General features: G+C 40.5%; 1 protein-coding gene across 1 annotated transcript in view; it reads left to right on the top strand.

Annotated features, from left to right (window-relative positions):
- The window catches only part of Lamc1 (laminin subunit gamma 1), a 107,871-nt gene extending 89,731 nt beyond the window's left edge, over positions 1–18,140 (top strand). Inside the window, 12 exon segments of the mRNA XM_015491717.2 lie at positions 44–222; positions 1,262–1,418; positions 7,138–7,343; positions 7,738–7,817; positions 8,480–8,617; positions 9,489–9,633; positions 10,493–10,642; positions 10,896–11,010; positions 11,970–12,169; positions 13,197–13,355; positions 15,569–15,668; positions 17,381–18,140. Of these exon segments, the coding sequence (XP_015347203.1) occupies positions 44–222; positions 1,262–1,418; positions 7,138–7,343; positions 7,738–7,817; positions 8,480–8,617; positions 9,489–9,633; positions 10,493–10,642; positions 10,896–11,010; positions 11,970–12,169; positions 13,197–13,355; positions 15,569–15,668; positions 17,381–17,637 (1,886 nt within the window). The 3' untranslated portion in view covers positions 17,638–18,140.
- Positions 18,141–18,405: the final 265 nt, after the last annotated feature.

Genomic DNA, 18,405 nt, shown 5'->3' with positions numbered 1-18,405 from the left:
CCATCCTCCTATTGCTTATTATGTACTGTTTCCCCTACTGCAGCTTGTGACTGTCATCCTGAGGGGTCTCGTTCACTCCAGTGCAAAGATGATGGTCGCTGTGAATGCAGAGAAGGCTTTGTGGGAAACCGCTGTGACCAGTGCGAAGAGAACTATTTCTACAATCGTTCCTGGCCTGGCTGCCAGGAATGTCCAGCTTGTTACCGGCTGGTAAAGGATAAGGTAAGCTGTCAACAGTGTGTTCATTCGTTCGTTCCTTCATTCAGCAGATGTTGGATGAAAACTTAGCACACACACAGCTCCAGAGAAAAAGTGGTAAACAACATAGACATAATCCCTCTTCTCAGATGCTTATGTTCTAGTCAGGAGGGAAATAATAAAAAATTAAAAAATAAGCAAGACATATTGAGATAAGTGCCAGAAAGAATATAAACAGAGTAACTGTTGGAAACTACTTTGTATAAGACCTCTTTCAGGAAATTCCTGTGAAGTGAAAGCTTCAGAATGAGAAGGAATGAGCCAAGTAAGAAGGAATAAGTGAAAAGGAATAAGCCAAGTAACCACAGGTTGTTCCCAACAAAAGGAACCTGGCGTGGGAGGGCCTGGAAGCCAGGGCGGCTGGCGCCTCCTGATTGAAGGGAGAGTAGCTTGGGACAAGCCTGGAGTGTTTGGTAGGGACAGGTTATGTAAGACCATGGTGACCCTAGAATAGAGTTCACACCTTATTCCAAATCCAGTGGGAAGGCACTGGAGAACTCTTCCAAGCTTGGGAATCCAGTTTGCATTTGAAGAGGAGCACTCTGACTACTATGATTAGGATGGTGATAGGTTGGGGGCAGAAGAGGAACCACCATCCTGTTGGAAAAATGCCTGCGTTAAGGGCATGACTGAGGGAGAGGAGAATCAAGGATGGATCCTGGGTCTTCTGCTTAGGGTAGCTAGATATGCTATACACTGAGATGACTCAGGGAGAACAGAATTTAGAGGTCTGGTTTTGGATGTTAAATTCGAGATACTGTCAGAGATAAGTGGAAAAAGCAAGAAGATCATCTACCACTTGGGAAAGGACAGAACTGAAGAACTGTCTGCAGGTGATGTTTAAAGTCAGGGAGTGACACTCCGGAAGGCTTCTTTTTGAAGCCAGAGAAACAAAAGGAAAAGTATCCATCACATCTATTTAGCACGTACTCACAGAGTGCCTCTGAAATTCCCGCAGTAAGTACAGTGGAGCTCATTCCCTTTTCTCTTCCATCATGTTCAGGTTGCTGATCATCGAGTGAAACTCCAGGAATTAGAGAGTCTCATAGCAAACCTTGGAACTGGGGATGAGATGGTGACAGATCAAGCCTTTGAGGACAGGCTAAAGGAAGCAGAGAGAGAGGTTATGGACCTCCTTCGTGAGGCCCAGGATGTCAAAGGTACACATAATTAAATGTAAATTTGTGATGTAGTTCCTAATTCATTTAATTAGTAAGGTTCTATAAAATTCTTTCTCAATTTTTAAACTACTTGTACAATATGTATTTTTACAGACTAGTATTTCAAAAAACAATCAATTTAATGCTTTAAGATATAATAGAAGGGGGCTGGGGTTGTGGCTCAGTGGTAAAGCGCTCGCCTAGCACGTGCGAGGCACTGGGTTCCATACTCAGCACCACATAAGAAGTAAAATAAAGGTATTATGTCCATCTACAATTAAAAAATAAATATTAAAAAAAGACATAATAGAAGGTAATTTTCCAATGTATCAAAAATATTTGCTATTCAGATTTAAATGTTTCATAGATTTGTTCCATTACACCATGTCTTTAAATGTAGTTTGAAAGTAATTGATGAATTATTTTTTTATGTACTGCTTCCTTAGTAAGGACTCTCATAAAAAAAAAAGAAATCATGATCTTTAAGCATTGACTGAATGTCTAGCTACTGACTATGCAACAGGTAGTAAACATCACAAACTAGTGCCTACTTAGGAAATTTTTCATTTGATTAGCAAACAGATGTACTAGTAACATTATAGAAAAGCATAGGCTTTCATCTTATGTTATTGTTAAGGTCCTTTGCAATTAAATTAGTCATTTGTACATTATCTGATGAGATTGATAACAAAGAAGAGATGGGCTTAAGATGTAGGAAACAATTTAAAATATTTTATATACTTTAAGAGACAACTTAGTTTTTTAAACATTAAGGTATTTTGAATAATTGATTGTTGGCTTTAAAAAAATCACTTCAAAGTCTTGTTCTTATTTCTGACTCTGTGAATTAAGCATTTTTTAAATATTTATTTTTTAGTTTTAGGTAAACACAGTATCTTTTTTATTTTTATGTGGTGGTGAGGATCGAACCCAGTGCCTCATGCATGCTAGGTGAGCACTCTAGCGCTGAGCCACCACTCCAGCCCTGAATTAAGCATTTTCAAACTCAGGCAAGTCCTTTTTGCACTCTTTGAGTACCATAGTAAGCCAGGCACTTGCTCAACACACCAGTAATGAAAAGATAGAAAGACTCAGCTCTATCAGGCCAGCTATGTTATGGGGCTTCCCATCGCTGATATGCAAGAGTTCACAGATGAACAAAATAAATGTACATTAAAAGTATACTTGAGACGGCAATGATTGACTTCACCATTGAGCTTATAAATCTGTCCATTTGGAGTTGCATGAAGAGGCCTTCCTGTCATAGGTCAACACAAACAATACGTTTCTCCTTTCTTCTTTAAAATATTTCAAATGTATAGAAATTTTACTTTATGTGATTACTGGATAAGAGGAGGAAGTAATTGAGTGTATCTCGTTTGGGCCAGTTTGATTTTAATATGAGAGTCCAGACTTTGTTCCATAGGTCAGTTTTTAGAGATTGAAAATACAATGAGAGATCAATAGCTTATTTTAACATAAAGTGTTTATGTGTTTGTTTTGGTTTTAGATAGGACAGCTGATTCACATCTATCTTGCCATATATATGAGAAATTGAATATGGGGTTATATCCAAAGTGCTGATCAGTCCAGCAAAGAGCAGGGGTCTAGTACTCAGCTCTGGTGCAGCACTGGCAACCACGGGAGTAGTCAAAGAGCAAGAAAGGAAGGGACCCAGCTTGGGCACCTACATTCCAAGCATCTTGATGCAGCCCAGCTATCCATAACTCTTTGGCCCCAATTGCTACCTTTTTCCCTCTGCCCGGGAAGGGGATTAAGTTGGATGGAAACTCTGATGGGAGCCATCATACCTCTCTGAGCCAGAGCACAGTGGGCTGCTGCGTCTGAAAGCTCTAGGAGCTTCCTAGTCAGGCTGGGGCTAGTGTCACCTTCCCTAAGATCTCAGTTATGAACAGAGTTCCTGGATGCCCTTGCCTGCCGAGGTTCAAACTAGCCAAGAATGAAAGTGTCTTCGTAATTATTTATCTTTTTTAATCCCCTAGTATTCATTTGTATTTGAAACTTGTGTTTATTGTACAAATTTAAAAGGAGATTATACGATGCATTAAGTCTGACAAGTAGACACTTGAAATTGGAAGGCATTTGAAGCAAACCTACCAGTTAGGTTATCTGTTCCTTTTTCAGATATTATTGTTTCTGTAAAGAACTGGACAAAAAAGATCAAGAATTATTGCATTCTTGAAGGTCTAAAGGGAGGGGGCTTCTCAGATGTTACTGGCTGCATCTCCCTCCTAAATCTAAATGATTTTCCCTGATCTAAGCTTGTTTGTGTTCTTAGTACTTTCTTAAGATTATTGAGGAATTGCCTAAGTGACATTCCAGGCAGGACCCCTGTGTGTAGTTAGGCCAAGGTTGTGCAATAGATCACCTTTGCACATATATTTGGTGGCCCTGCTTCAAATGCTGTTTTCTGAAACTATTAATCTCATTTGTTTTTAACTTTGACCTCTTTTTTACATTGAGCATCATGCTGAAGTAAGAACTGGTTCATTTTTTAAAGTTAAATTTATTTATTAAAACCATGTAAACTGTACATACTATGGGTTAATATAATTATTTGATATATGTGTAGATGATGTGGTATTTAAATCAAGTTAAACTTCTCTGTCTCCTCAAACATATTATTACTTCTTTAGGGTAAAGTCTTTCAAAATCCTTTCTTCTGGCTTTTTGAACTGTACTGCACATTATTGTTGTCTATAGCCACCCTGTTTTGCTATACCCACCAGAACTTCCTGCTCCCAGGCAACTATGTCTTAGTACCCATTATCAACTTTTCATTATTCCCCCCACCCACTACTCTCTCCATCCTCTGATAACTACCATTCTATGAGATTAACGTTATTCTTGTTTTTTTGTAGTGCTGGGGGACTGAACCCTGGGCCTTGCATATACTAGGCAAGTGTTCCATGACTGAGCTATACCCCCAGCTCTTTTTATTTTATTTTGAGACAGAGTCTCACTGAGGTGCTCAAATTTGTAATCCTCCTGAGTTGCTGGGATTACAGGTGTGCACCAGCACGCCTGGCAAGATCAACTGTTTTGCATTCCACATATGAGTGAGATTGCATGGTAATTGTTTTTCTGTGCATGGCTTACTTCATTTCACATAATTATCTCTAGCTCCATCCATGTTGTTTTAAATGACAAGATTTCATTCTTTTTATGGCCAAGTAATATTCCATTATGCATACCATATTTTCTTGTCCATTCATTGGTTGACAGACATTTTGCTTGTTTCTATCTCTTACTCATGGTGAACACAGACAGCTCTTACACATACTGGTTTCTATTTTGTTAGAGAGATAAACATTGTTGCACTATGTATCTGGTTTTATTTATATTTATTTATATTTTGAACCCAGGGGCTCTTTACTACTGAGTCACATCCCCAGCCCTTTTTGTTTTTTTTTTCTTTTGAGATAGAGTCTTGCTAAATTGCTTAGGGCCTCACTAAGTTTCCTAGGCTGACCTTGAACTTGAGATGCTCCTGCCTCAGCCTTCCTGAATAGCTGGGATTACAGCATGCACCACCATGCCAGGCCTGTTATTAATTTGGGGGGAGAACCTCTATACTGTTTTCCATAATGACTGTTCTCATTTACATTCTTACCAACAGTGTGTAATGGATCCCTTTTCTCCACATCCTTATCAGCATTTATTATCTTCGGTCTTTTGGTTATAACCATTCTAACTGGGGTGAAATGCTGTCTCACTGTGTTTTTTTTTTTTTTTAATATCTTATTTTTTATTTATAGTTGGACACAGTACCTTTATTTTATTTATTTATTTTTATGTGGTGCTGAGGATCTAACCCAGGGCCTTGCACATGCTAGACAAGCGCTCTACCGCTGAGCCACAGCCCTAGCCCCTCACTGTGGTTTTAATTTGCATTTCCCTCATGATTAGTGAAGTTGAATTTTTTCTCATATACCTGTTAGTCATTTGTATGTCTCTTTTGAAAATGTCTATTCAGGTCAAGTGCCCATTGTTAAATCAAGTTATTTGGGGTTTTTTGCTATTGAATTTTTGGAGTTCTTATATACTATAGATACCAAGCCATTGTCAGATGGATAGTTTGCACATATTTCCTCCCATTCTGGAGGTTTTCTGTGCAATCTGTTGATGATTTCCTTTGCCATGCTTTTTGAGTTTGCTCTAATCCCATTGGTTTATTTTTGTTTTTGTTTCCTCTGCTTTTGGGGTCTTGTCCAAAAAAATTCTTCCCCATTCCAATGTCCTGAAGCATTTCCCCTGTGTTTTCTTCTAGGAGTCTCATTGTTCAGGTCTTACCTCTAAGTCTTTAATCCATTTGAGTTGCTTTTGTAACTGATGAGAGGTAGGGTTTCATTCTTCTGCATGTGGATATTCAGTTTCTCCAGCACCATTATTAAAGACTGTCCCTTCTCCAACATGTGTTCTTAGCAACTTCACCAAAAAGCAGTTGGCTGTAGTTGTGGAGTTTATTTCTTGCTTTCTATTCTGTTCCCCTCACTGGTCAGTTTTGAGTATGACTTAATGATTTTTTTTTGGGGGGGGGCGGGTACCAGGGATTAAATTCAGGGGCACTCAATCACTGAGCCCCATCCCCAGCCCTATTTTGTATTTTATTTAGAGTCAGGTATTACTGAGTTGCTTAGTGCCTCACCATTGCTGAGGCTGATTTTGAACTCACAATCCTCTTGCCTCAGCCTCCCTTGCAGCTGGGATTGCAGGCATACACCACTGCACCCAGCTACTCAATGGTTTTTGTGTATTAATATAACCTCAAATACTGGCAGGTTTATGTTTGCATGGGCTTATATATGTCTTTTGGTTTATTAGGATCCAGGTATTAAGTTGAGTATTATTAATAAAGAGCAACTTAAAGAGCTATTTAAAAGCAGAGACCAATTAAAAGAATTACATATGTACAAGGGGGAAAGGATTGCAGCAACAGTCTATTTAATTCAAAATACAAAGTGAGTTGAATATGCCGTATGTCAATATGTTTTTTTTTTTAAATATTTATTTATTTTTTTTAGTTCTTGGTGGACACAACATCTTTGTTTGTATGTGGTGCTGAGGATCGAACCCGGGCCGCATGCATGCCAGGCGAGCGCGCTACCGCTTGAGCCACATCCCCAGCCCTCAATATGGTTTTAAACACAGTTTTTTCCCCAAGTTTTGAAATACATTTAGCTTCCAAGACTAGCAGCATTTTTAACAACATTGTGTATTTATGATTAAATTTGGCCTGTGCTGGAATGTCAAAATCAATTTTTCTTTCCTTCATCAAACAATCCTTGGTGGGCTGGGGTTGTGGCTCAGAAGTAGAGCGCTCGCCTACCATGCGTGAGGCACTGGGTTCGATCCTCAGCACCATGTAAAAATAAAATAAAGATATTGTGTCCACCTATAACTAAAAAATAAATATTAAGAAAAATCCTTGGTTGCTTTCTCTTTTCCAACCTCTCTGTAAGGCTGGGGATATAGTGGTGAGTGGGAAAGAGGGCCTCGAAGTCAGGTGGGACTCACGGGCAGGCAGTTGGAGACCCATTGATGGCAGCGGTACAGACTGCTCAGCTCTGCTGTGGGGAAGCTTGTTGGGAAGAGGCTGGATTTGGAAGGGTCAAGATACACAGTGCCTCAGATTTCTCGTGAGACATCATGCCCACTTCAGATCATTGATGGCGTCTCTTCTGCAATACCATTACAGATGTGGACCAGAACTTGATGGATCGCCTTCAGAGGGTGAATAACACTCTGCACAGCCAAATCGGCCGTTTGCAGAACATCCGGAACACCATCCAGGAGACTGGAAATTTAGCTGAACAAGCACGGGCCCGAGTGGAGAGCACGGAGCGGCTGATTGAAATTGCCTCCAGAGAACTTGAGAAAGCAAAAATCGCAGCTGCCAATGTGGTGAGTGTGTGGGAAGGTCGGGGTGGAGGGCAGATTGGGGAGCCCTTGGAAAACTGTGGCAAGTGTGTTAGGGGCAGTGATGCGTTCTTCAGCTCCTCCCCTGCTGCTCCCCCAGCCAGAAAGCCATGTCCCTCCTTGTCGTGAGACGGTACCCGCTGGGTAAAAACAAGGGACACCTATGTTTCCTCTCACTTTATTCTTTCTCTGCCACTGGCAGTTTAATCTTCCTTTGCTGAAAATAGAAATCATTTGTAAAATCATTTAATAAAGATCTCTGAAAATAAGAAGTAGTCTTTTTTCTCTCTAACACTAACAAAAATTTAGTTTTGACACTTGCTTTCTGAAGTTTAAGCACTTCAGTCCTTTGAGAATAAATGCTTTTTTTCCTCTTCAGTCAATCATTCAGCCGGAGTCTACAGGGGATCCAAACAACATGACTCTTCTGGCAGAAGAGGCTCGAAAGCTGGCTGAACGGTAATTCTGTTTAGTGGTTAAGGTGTAGCTTCCCAGGGTGTAACTGGGTGTTCTGAACCACCCCTCAGATTGGGTCCCTCTGAAAGACTTACTTTCCCTTCTGAGATGTCAGCAGCTCTGTGTACCATCTTCTTCTTTCTACTTTGAAATTAGAGTGGTCACTTGAAGAGTTAGAATATAACGGTTTGTAGCAAGATTATATTTGCATATCTCAAAAAAAAAACCATACTTTTTTTTAGATTTTTAACTTCAGAGTCTTAAAGGTGATAGAGTCTAAGCATAAACAGCTCAGTAGAATTCAATTATTAAATTCTTTTCATGTTAACTTTGCAACAAAAATGCTTTATTTTCATATCTCAGTAGAAAATATTTGCTCCCCTACCTCCCTTTACTGTCCCTATAAATTTTATATCATTAATCATCTTGGGAAATACTCCCCCCCCCGCTTTTTTTTTTCAATTTATAGAACACTTTTTGTAAACTTAGCCCCACTGAAATGATTGTAAAATTCCAAATGAATAGGATTTTCCAATATTTGGAGATCTCAACCCACATTAGTGTACGCATATATAATCAAATAAGCATTATCCAAATTTTACTTCTTTTCCTGTCGGATAGTCTCTTCTGTGGTTGATTTTTTTCTCTCTCTCTTATGTGTATAGCCATAAACAAGAAGCTGATGACATTGTACGAGTAGCAAAAACAGCCAATGATACATCAACTGAGGCATATAATCTGCTTTTGAGAACACTGGAAGGAGAAAATCAGACAGCAGTCGAGATTGAAGAGCTTAATAGGAAGTGAGTATAATTTAACAGTGGCTTTCAGACCCTCAAATATTCTTGTAAATAACACCAATTCAATGAGGAATTAAATGCTTTGGATTCAGGATGTGCATTCATGCAGTAAGATTTCTTTTGTTAATTGAGCTTTTGAAATGGCAGAGTAATTAAAGCAGGGGATGTGCAGCCACAGAGATTTTGTTTGATCCAATTACTGTAACTGTAGAGAATGATAATAAGACTAGTCATGATACTTAAAATTCTGCATACTAACTGAAAAAAGAAGGGAGAAAATGTAATAGAACAAATAGAATATACTTGTAGATCTTTAAAGGGGTCTTAAATAAGAAAGTACAAGTTTGAGAATCACATCTGAAATGCTTGGGACCAGAGTGTTTTGAATTTTGGATTATTTTATATTGTAGAATATTTGCAGTTACATAATGACATACTTGTGACTGGGACCCAAACCTAAACACAAAATTCATTTATGTTCATATACACTTCATACACATAGCCTGAAATGTCATACATATTTTCAGTGTGCCTGCATTTTGACTGTCACCCATCACATTAAGTCAAGTGTGAAGCTTTTCATTTGTTATGTTATTAGGTTATGTTAGTGCTCAGAAGGTTTGATTTTGGAGAATTATGGATTTGGGGATTAGGAATACTCAAACTGTTTATAGGAACTATGTTATAAATAGAAAGTGATGACAAAATTAAATTTTAGCTAAACGTTGGCATTAAAATGAGAGCATTTTTAATGTAGCATTTCCTTTGAGGTTTTGGGAATGATATCCTGGTGGTGTAAACTGGGTTGAATCTGGTTAACATTAAACTGCTAAAAGGAGCTGTTTTTTATTAAATTTCATAATTTGTTCCTTAGGTATGAACAAGCAAAGAACATTTCACAGGATCTAGAAAAGCAAGCTGCCCGAGTCCACGAGGAGGCCAAGCGTGCTGGAGACAAAGCTGTGGAGATCTACGCCAGTGTGGCTCAGCTAGCTCCCGTGGACTCAGAGGCTCTGGAGGTACGCACGACGTGGTTGCCAGTGCTGTCCCCTCTAGTCTGTAGAAGAGCCTGTGACTGCCCTGCTCCTCCCTCCTCAGCCCTGACTCACCAGTACAGCTAAGTTCTATTTTAAGTGCACTAATAGATCTTATCAAGGTGAAGAGTCTTCTGATTATAAATGTTTAATAGCAGACTACTTTAATGATATGAATAATCATCCTATATCTTTCATATAAATGTAAATTATACCACATTTCAGTTACTTAAAGCACCAAAAGCCTAGACCCTTCCTCCCAGGCACTATCTATGGAGATATGAGGAGCAACAAAAGGTAATGGTTTAATGAAAGCACTGTGTCAGGATGCTCTGGGCATGAAAGGTATTTGTTTGTTGGGAATTGACAGTATTTTATTTCATATCTGTGTTCTAATCATGCTTTCTCATGCAAAGTCCTAGATAAACATGTGTTTCACATTGAACTTGAAATTCACTGTTTCTCTTTCTGTATATGAGGTGTTGAATTGACAGTTGAAGGTTTAGATCTCTGCAGCCATACATGTACTCTCTTGTCTGTGCACACAAAATTTGATGAATGTGTGAGGATATTGGAACAGTGGCCATAGTAGGGAAGGACAGGTGGAGGGGCTGGGAAGGGGTGTAAGGGAACTTCTTTGGGTGATGGAGACATTTTGTATCTTTATTGAGGTGGTGCTACACAGGTAACTACATCTGTCAAAACTCATGAAACTATGTAAGCACTGTGAATTTCACTAGGTGAAAAGTGTGTCTCGTTTTAAATTTTAAAAAGGTTGACAAAATCTTGACTTGGGCTATTCTTCTAAAAATATCACTTATGTCATCTTCCTTGCTTTTCACAGAATGAAGCAAATAAAATAAAGAAAGAAGCTGCGGACCTGGAACGTCTGATTGACCAGAAGTTAAAGGATTATGAAGACCTCAGAGAAGACATGAGAGGGAAGGAGCTTGAAGTGAAGAACCTTCTGGAGAATGGAAAAATTGAACAGCAGGTCAGTTTGATTTGTAGGTTGCTTCATTTCTGGAGGCAACATTGTAACATTCCAGGTGTCATCTGAGTCCAACAGCAGCAGAGGTAGCAAACCATAAAGTGTTCAGTGCAGGACCTTCTTCTTGGTCCCAGCTGGGGGCTAGCATGCCCTATGCTGCAGCGTCTCAGGACAGAAGCTTTGAGGCGCCTTGTCTGCTAGTAGAGGGAAGGGGTGGCTTTGGCGGGTTGTCCTCTGATATGCCTTGCATTTGCAGACTGCCGATCAACTCCTGGCCCGAGCGGATGCTGCCAAGGCTCTTGCTGAAGAAGCTGCTAAAAAAGGACGAAATACCTTACAAGAAGCCAATGACATTCTCAACAACCTGAAAGGTATGAGAGGTCATGCATGATGGGGCTCTTGGGACATTTCTTCCACTTGGGCCATTTCATTCCTTCAGTTCTTAGAATGATAATCTCTGGAAACATGCAGAATGAGAGACAGTAGCATAGTGAGTCCCATCTACTCATCACCTAGACTCAGCAGTCACCATAGTTGTCACCACACTTAGTTCATCTCTGACACACTACTTTTTTATGCTGAAGTGTTTCCAAGAAAAATCCCAATGCTCATGTCATTTTACCCCTGCACACTTCAGTTTAGAAACAAACAAAAAGCATTTTCTTGAGAATGAAAATTCTCATTTTCATGAGAATGACTCACATGATAACCAAGTTCTGCCTTTTTAGCTGACCCATGTTGGTAAATGAAGGCTGTCATCTTTCATTTTCTCTGACATCTCATTCTTCACCCTGGATAGAAAAGAAATATGCCCAATTTACTGCATAGCTATGGATTCTCTACTGATAAAAATTATAGGTTCAATAAGGAAGATTTATAGGATAATAGTTGTAAGTATGGGCTTTGGTGTGGCGTCTGCAGGCCTGGTTCGAGTCCTGCTCCACACGTTAACCTCTTTAGTCATCCTTTTTTCTTATTTTTAAAAGTGGTGCACCTGCATCACAGATACTCAGAACTCTTAGCTCAGTGTCCTGATAGTAAAATCACCTGTATTGGCCAGGGTGGTAGCAATGGTATGCTAAACACTCTGCATCAAAACAGATTTTCAAGTGAGAATTCTCTTTCCAGAAACAGGTGCACATCCTTACAACTTTTCTTGGGAAACCTATGTAGAGATGTGCGTGTACTTGGCTTTCTAAGATTTCAACTCAGGCCATTCTTTCATTTTTTTCCTGATTTTTATTGCTTGTGAAATAATTGCAGGTCCCTGAAAAATTCCTTTTTGCTTGTTGGGAGTTGTGTTCTGATGCTTTCCCTGAACTCCTTTTAGATTTTGATAGACGCGTGAACGATAACAAGACAGCTGCAGAGGAGGCACTGAGGAGGATTCCCGCCATCAACCAGACCATCGCGGAGGCCAACGAGAAGACGAGGGAAGCGCAGCTGGCGTTGGGCAACGCAGCAGCAGATGCCACTGAGGCCAAGAACAAGGCCCACGAGGCTGAGAGGATCGCCAGCGCCGTCCAGCAGGTGTGCACTTCCTCCTTGCCAGAATAGCTCCTCACACCTTCTCCAGCCACTGTCTAGGCCCTCAGGCCTGTGCAGAGTCTGACTGTAGCTCCAGCAAATCTGTCCTGACCCATCCCTAATTTATTTTTTAACTAGGCTTTAGAGTAGGTAACCATGTTGTTTGAAAAGGAAGAATCAGTAAAAAGGTCCCTTTAAAATTTCTATAGTAAATCAGTGTGGAATCCAAATTGTCCAAGTGGGACAGCTGCTGAGGGCTTTGGAGCCCTTCTACAAAAAAATTCCGCACTTCCCAGACATACATACTTCCTGAACCCGGACAGGTGACATCTTTCTCACTGTTCCGTAGAGTGCTGTATGAACACAGCTTTCCTGCCCCTTTCGAGCACATCGCCATTCCCAAGTCCCCCCGTGTAGACTTTCCGTAGCTGCTGCACTGGGATCCTTTATATTCATAACAGTGATTTCTCTCTGCTGGCTTTATCCTCTCTAAAGGCAAGATTGGAGCTGGTTCTAAAACTCAGGTCACATAAATATCTTAGTTTCTCTAGAACAGTTAGAAGATTTTTAATTAAGTATGTTTATAATATACTCGTATTTCAGGATGGAGGCCTTTTTGTACATTATGATCAACTGCCAAGAAGAATCAGGCTAGCTTTGAATTTAAAATGTATCCAAGGGAAAGAGTCTAATTGACCCAGTGTGGTTGGAAATGTACTCTATAAAATGTTTATCATTTGCTAGCTCTGTGACCTCCACTAAAAATAGCAGTAACAGGGAACTTCAGAAACTGAAAAAGAGAATGCAAATAAAGGCACTTTATAAAATTTAAAATGCTGTTTTGTTAGGTTTTCATGTTTTTCTTAATAACTGTTATTAGGTGATACAGTAGAAGCCTTGGTAGAAATCACTGTGCTGTTCTTTCTGAATTATATTTTTGAAACATTTTACAAATTATAAAAGGAGTGGGGCCATACTCTGGATAAGGGAAGGCTTTTAAAAATTAGCAATTTGCTTATCTTGTGCCTAGAATGCTACCAGCACCAAGGCAGAAGCTGAAAGGACTTTTGCAGAAGTTACAGATCTGGATAACGAAGTGAACGGTATGTTGAGGCAGCTACAGGAAGCAGAGAGAGAGCTGAAGAGAAAACAAGACGATGCCGACCAGGACATGATGATGGCAGGGATGGTAAGAGGCTTGGCACGCTTGTGAGTGGGTAGAGAGTTGAAGGGTGTTTAATAGTAAAGATCCCCATCTCGAGGGGAAGAGTGTCTTTGATATGGAGTCTGTTTTTCATTGCATCTGCTGGTCAAGAATTGGGTTAGTAGCTTACATAGAAGACAAAGAATTTGGATCTTCTGCCAGGACTTCTGTTGCACAATGGTCCTGTCCCAAAACTGCTCTTAGTTAAAAACAAAACTTTGTTTTACACACTTGGGGTTTTAGGACATTTAAAATGTCTATATTTTTGATTGAGTAATGCATAAATGGTATAAAATCAAAAGGGATAAAAGGGAATGCAATGAAAAGTCAGTTCCCTTCCTAGTCCTTCCCATGGCTGGCTCCCTGGAGGCAAAGATCAATTTCTTTCGTATAAGAAAATTTGAAGGTAGCATTTACCATCACCCCACCAAAACACACCAGCTTCATGTTCAGTTTAACTTTTTTATTTTTTGTAAGGACGTGTGTACATAAGACCATTGGCAACAAAACTGATTTATGAACACATGGCCCAAGGAACAAGGAAGAATTAGGGTCCGTTTTTCTGTTCTGTGCTGTATTTTGCTTCAGGAAGACTTTTAAGACACAGAGTGGGAATATTCCTGCCCATTTGACTGTAGCAGTCACAGTAATGATATTCAGGAACTTGTTGACTTATATACTTTCAGTGTAAGGAAGGAACTCTTTCTTTCACTGATGCTGAAAAACAGGGCCTCTCACTGTGGGTCATTTTCACCTTGGGATAGGAAGGAGGAACATAAGGCCTGAAGAATTGATAACAGGAAGCATCTCTGTGAAAACGCCTGATTTTATTGTACTTTTTCCTTTTTTTGTTTGGATTGTTTTAATTTTCTGTGAGACAGACAGAGTGGCTCAAGTGGAAATTCCCATGTGGTAAAAATAGGGATTTCTCATAATGTGCTGAGAGTCAGGGATTTCATTTTTAATCTGGTCGTAGAGACACTACATTTTCAGAAAAGGGTATGGATTTAGTTTAAAGAATAGAAAGAAGATCCATCTTTTGTTATTGGTAAATAACTTCTGAGTAACATAAACAACCCTCACGTACACTATCCCGCTGTGTTCCTATCAAGTCTGAAAGGCCAGCACTTAGCCAGTATTGTTTGGGTCTGTAACCATATTTTGTAAAGCAGAAGCTTGAAGGTTGAGGTGGCTCCTGAGAGAGGAGGCTGCAGCCCACGGGACAGATGCAGTGCGATTGTTCTTGGCGGCCACAGCAGGGTCCTGTCTCCTCCTAGCACATTCAGAAAAGCCTGTGACGGCACAGTGAGAACAGCTGCCCTCGGAGCAGAGATTAATCATGTGTTTGTGAAGGGTTTTTGCCTTGCTTTCTTTTTCTGTTTAAAATTTTCACATTGTATGGATCCCAAAGTGTTTTAATACTTCGACCCTGAAAACTATGAAAAGTGAACCAGGGAGCTCTGAGCCACTCATTTCTATCTTGACTGGATTTATTTGTGAGAGCATCTGTTTTCTGATATTGAGACACTTCCTCTTCCACTGTTATTTCCTGTGACTCATGCTCAGTGTATTTGTTCAGGTTTCATGGAATTTTCCCAAATATCAACGTTTGGTTGGTTTTGAAGATGTAAATTGTATTGTCCCAATAAATGAGCGTGGGAGTGTGTGGCTGTGGCTGGGTGGCTGCAGGTTGAGGGGGAATTTACAGAAAAGCTTCAGTTGATTATGAAAATGTTCTAAGAATAGGTAGTTTCTAATAATCAAGTCCCTAAGAGTGCCCTGAAGGACATGTTTTGGTTCTAAAATGGAGTTTTTATACTCACCCTTAAAAAATAACTTGTTCTGTGTGATGGGTTTTATAATGAATACACCTTCCTGTGTTCTCAAGCGAGAACCTGAGAAGAGAAGATAATAGTGATTTTTTGTTGTTGTTGTTTTTTTAATATAAATACGAGTGTAGGCATGCTGACTGCCTCTTGGTGACGGTTCCATGGGGTAGAACTAGCAGTACCCTCAACCTGAAGATGTGGCCCCAGGAAAGCAAAAACCTACAGTGAGAGGTCATTATTTCATGATCAGAGAAGGGGAAAGCATCTGAAAATTCGATTTATTGGCTCATTGGGCCAACAGAGTATACCCAAAGAAGATGAAAACATAGCGTTGGAGCTGTTTGTATGGCTTATCCTTTTCCCCTGCAGGCTTCCCAGGCTGCTCAGGAAGCTGAGATCAACGCCAGAAAGGCCAAAAACTCAGTGAACAGCCTCCTCAACATGATCAACGACCTCTTGGAGCAACTGGGTAAGTGACCACGCGCAGTCCTTTTCTTCTGTGTGAATAAGTCACACTGTACCTGGGATTGGATATCGCTCACTCAAAGGCAGACTAATATATGAATCCCTTTAAAATCACCCATTGAATTATGAATACTTCTTCTAGTTCTTGCTTATTTAAAAATGCCATATAAAATAAGTATGTGTCTTGCACAAGGGAACCTTTAAGAGCAACCTGAATTATTAATTATAATATTCACATGTTCATCAACTTTAAAGAGCAAAATGAATTATGACTCAGATGTATTAATCCACTAGTGCTTACTAGGTGCATTCTGTGGACCCTAATCCAAAGAAAACAGTACAGTCTGGGGACTGTCTTTAAATTTTGAAGAGACACTGCCAGCTTGTAGGGTTCATTTTTGGTCCAGGTTCATGGGGCAATTAATCAGTATTATTTTTTCTTAGCTCATTCCATTAGCAGAATGTCTTTGAGGAATTTTAAAAGAATTTCAGTGATAAAATAAAAGAATACTTTAAACTGGGCATGACTTCATTGCCTGGAATTCTGTTCATTTGCCGACTAAAGCACAATTATTTTATGCCAAAAGAGAGAGAGAGAAACTTGATTTGTTAAGGAAAGATAAGCATATGGAAACCTTGTTCCCATCTTGGTAGGGAGCATCCTTCATTTTGGACAGATGTACTTTTGTCACCAAATTCCATTACAAGGTGGCAGTACTCTAGCCTGGACTCTTCATAGTGAGGCATTGTATTTTAATTTGCTAGCCTTTACAGATTGGTGTGTTTTGTTAGGTGCTGTTTTTTTTTTTTTTTCCCCCTTTGAGGGGGAATTTTTTTTTTAATGTCTCAAATGTCAAGAATAATAAATAATGTGCCAGCTGGTGGGTTTAAAATGAAAGTTAGCTATAAGAGAGAGATGTTCGTGGAAGAAAGAGCTGGACTTTAAAATTAGTCAGACTTGAGTCAGAATCTTTGCTTTGTTGCCAATAGGTTATACATACTTGGGCAAATTATTTAATTTCTGAGAATCACTGAGGTAAATGGTCTTATGAGAACTTGATCAGCTGGAATATGCCTGAAGTGCTGTCACTTGTATCTGCTTTCATTTGTTACAGAGCCTTCTTTTTCTTGCTTCATTCAAAGTGAGGCTTTGGTGAAATTATGTCAGCATTTCAGCCTTGGCCATTTTCCATAGGAAGGTTCCCAATAGTGTCCAGTTCCCAAAAGCAGACAGTGCCCCAGCCAGCCAGCCCATCCTCCCTGGAATCTAGGAGTTTGAGGGCTCGGGCTCTCCCTACCTTGGAATTTTTGCATTCTTCAGATGGCACTAAAATGACACACAGACTACCTGTAGAAACCTGGAAAGGGCAATAAATGTTACCAGGTGACCTTCCGAACCACGCTTGGAGTGTAGGGTACAGAACACTGTAGCTGTGCATTGAGAAAATGTTCTGCAAAGAACTGTCTTCTCGGAAAAAAGCTTCTGGCCCAATATCTTATATAAGTTCTGACCCACCTCTGCTGGGCCTGGTCAGTGTTTGCGCTTGGCTTGCATCGTCTGTGCCCTTGTACACAATGATGACCCGCAGGTCAGGGCCGCCATGGTGTGGTGGCAGCTGCTGGGTTAATGTTGAGAAAGGCTCCCGGAGGTACCTGAGTGAGGTTCTAGGTCTTGCTGAAGGTGTCTACTCTTCTCTATGCTTTCTGGCCCTATAGGTCAGCTGGACACAGTGGACCTGAACAAGCTCAATGAGGTTGAAGGTACCCTGAACAAAGCCAAAGACGAAATGAAGGCCAGTGACCTTGACAGGAAAGTGTCCGACCTGGAGAATGAAGCCAGGAAGCAGGAGGCTGCCATCATGGACTACACCCGCGATATCGAGGAGATCTTGAAGGACATCCACAACCTGGAGGATATCAAGAAGACCTTACCGTCCGGCTGCTTCAACACCCCGTCCATCGAGAAGCCCTAGCATCGAGAGGGCTAGAAGACAGCATCCCCTGCTGGGGGATCGTTTGTGAGGCCACAGAGTGCCTTGACACAAAGATTACATTTTTCAGACCCCCACTTCTCTGCTGCTCTTCATCACTGTCCTTTTGAACCAGGAAAAGTCAGAGTTTAAAGAGAAGCAATTAAAACATCCTGAACTGGGAACAAAGGGTTCTATCTAATAAAGTCTCTCTTCCACTCCTGTTGCTACCTTACCCACATTTTCCCTTCCAGTTTGCAGGAGGACGTGACATCCTGCACTGGTGTCCTGTGAATGCTCGAATGCCAGGGCAGCATCCCTCCCCTCTTGCATCGACACCAGCAGAGCTCCTCAGTCTCGGTACTCTTGTTTCTATGAAGGAGAAGTCTGGCTACTAGTTGTAGCATTGTGATGGCCAGTATACCCAGTCCACCGATGAAGAAAGTACGTCTGCATCTTCTGACCTCCTCCTTGTAAGCAAAAGGAAATAAACATCCTGTGCCAAAGGGACTGGTCATTTAGAATGTGGGTAGCCATCCATCAGTCCTGCTCGCTGTTTAAGTTTAGGAACTGAGCCATCCATGGGTCAGGGTATAGTTATTTATGAGAGTCTCCAGGAGAACGTGGCTGACAAGGCTGAAGATTTTCTCTTATGTTAATAATTGACTAGGAAGATAAGCTTTTTTTCAGATCTTTGGGCAGCTGATAATTTAAATCTGGATGGGCAGCTTGCACTCACCACTAGACCAGTAGACCTCTTCTGATATTCTT

This window comes from Marmota marmota, unplaced genomic scaffold (assembly GCF_001458135.2).
Source record: "Marmota marmota marmota unplaced genomic scaffold, marMar, whole genome shotgun sequence".
Lineage (NCBI taxonomy): Eukaryota > Metazoa > Chordata > Mammalia > Rodentia > Sciuridae > Marmota > Marmota marmota.
Note: the sequence above shows the minus strand (reverse complement) of the source record. Positions and strands in the feature narration are given on the sequence as shown.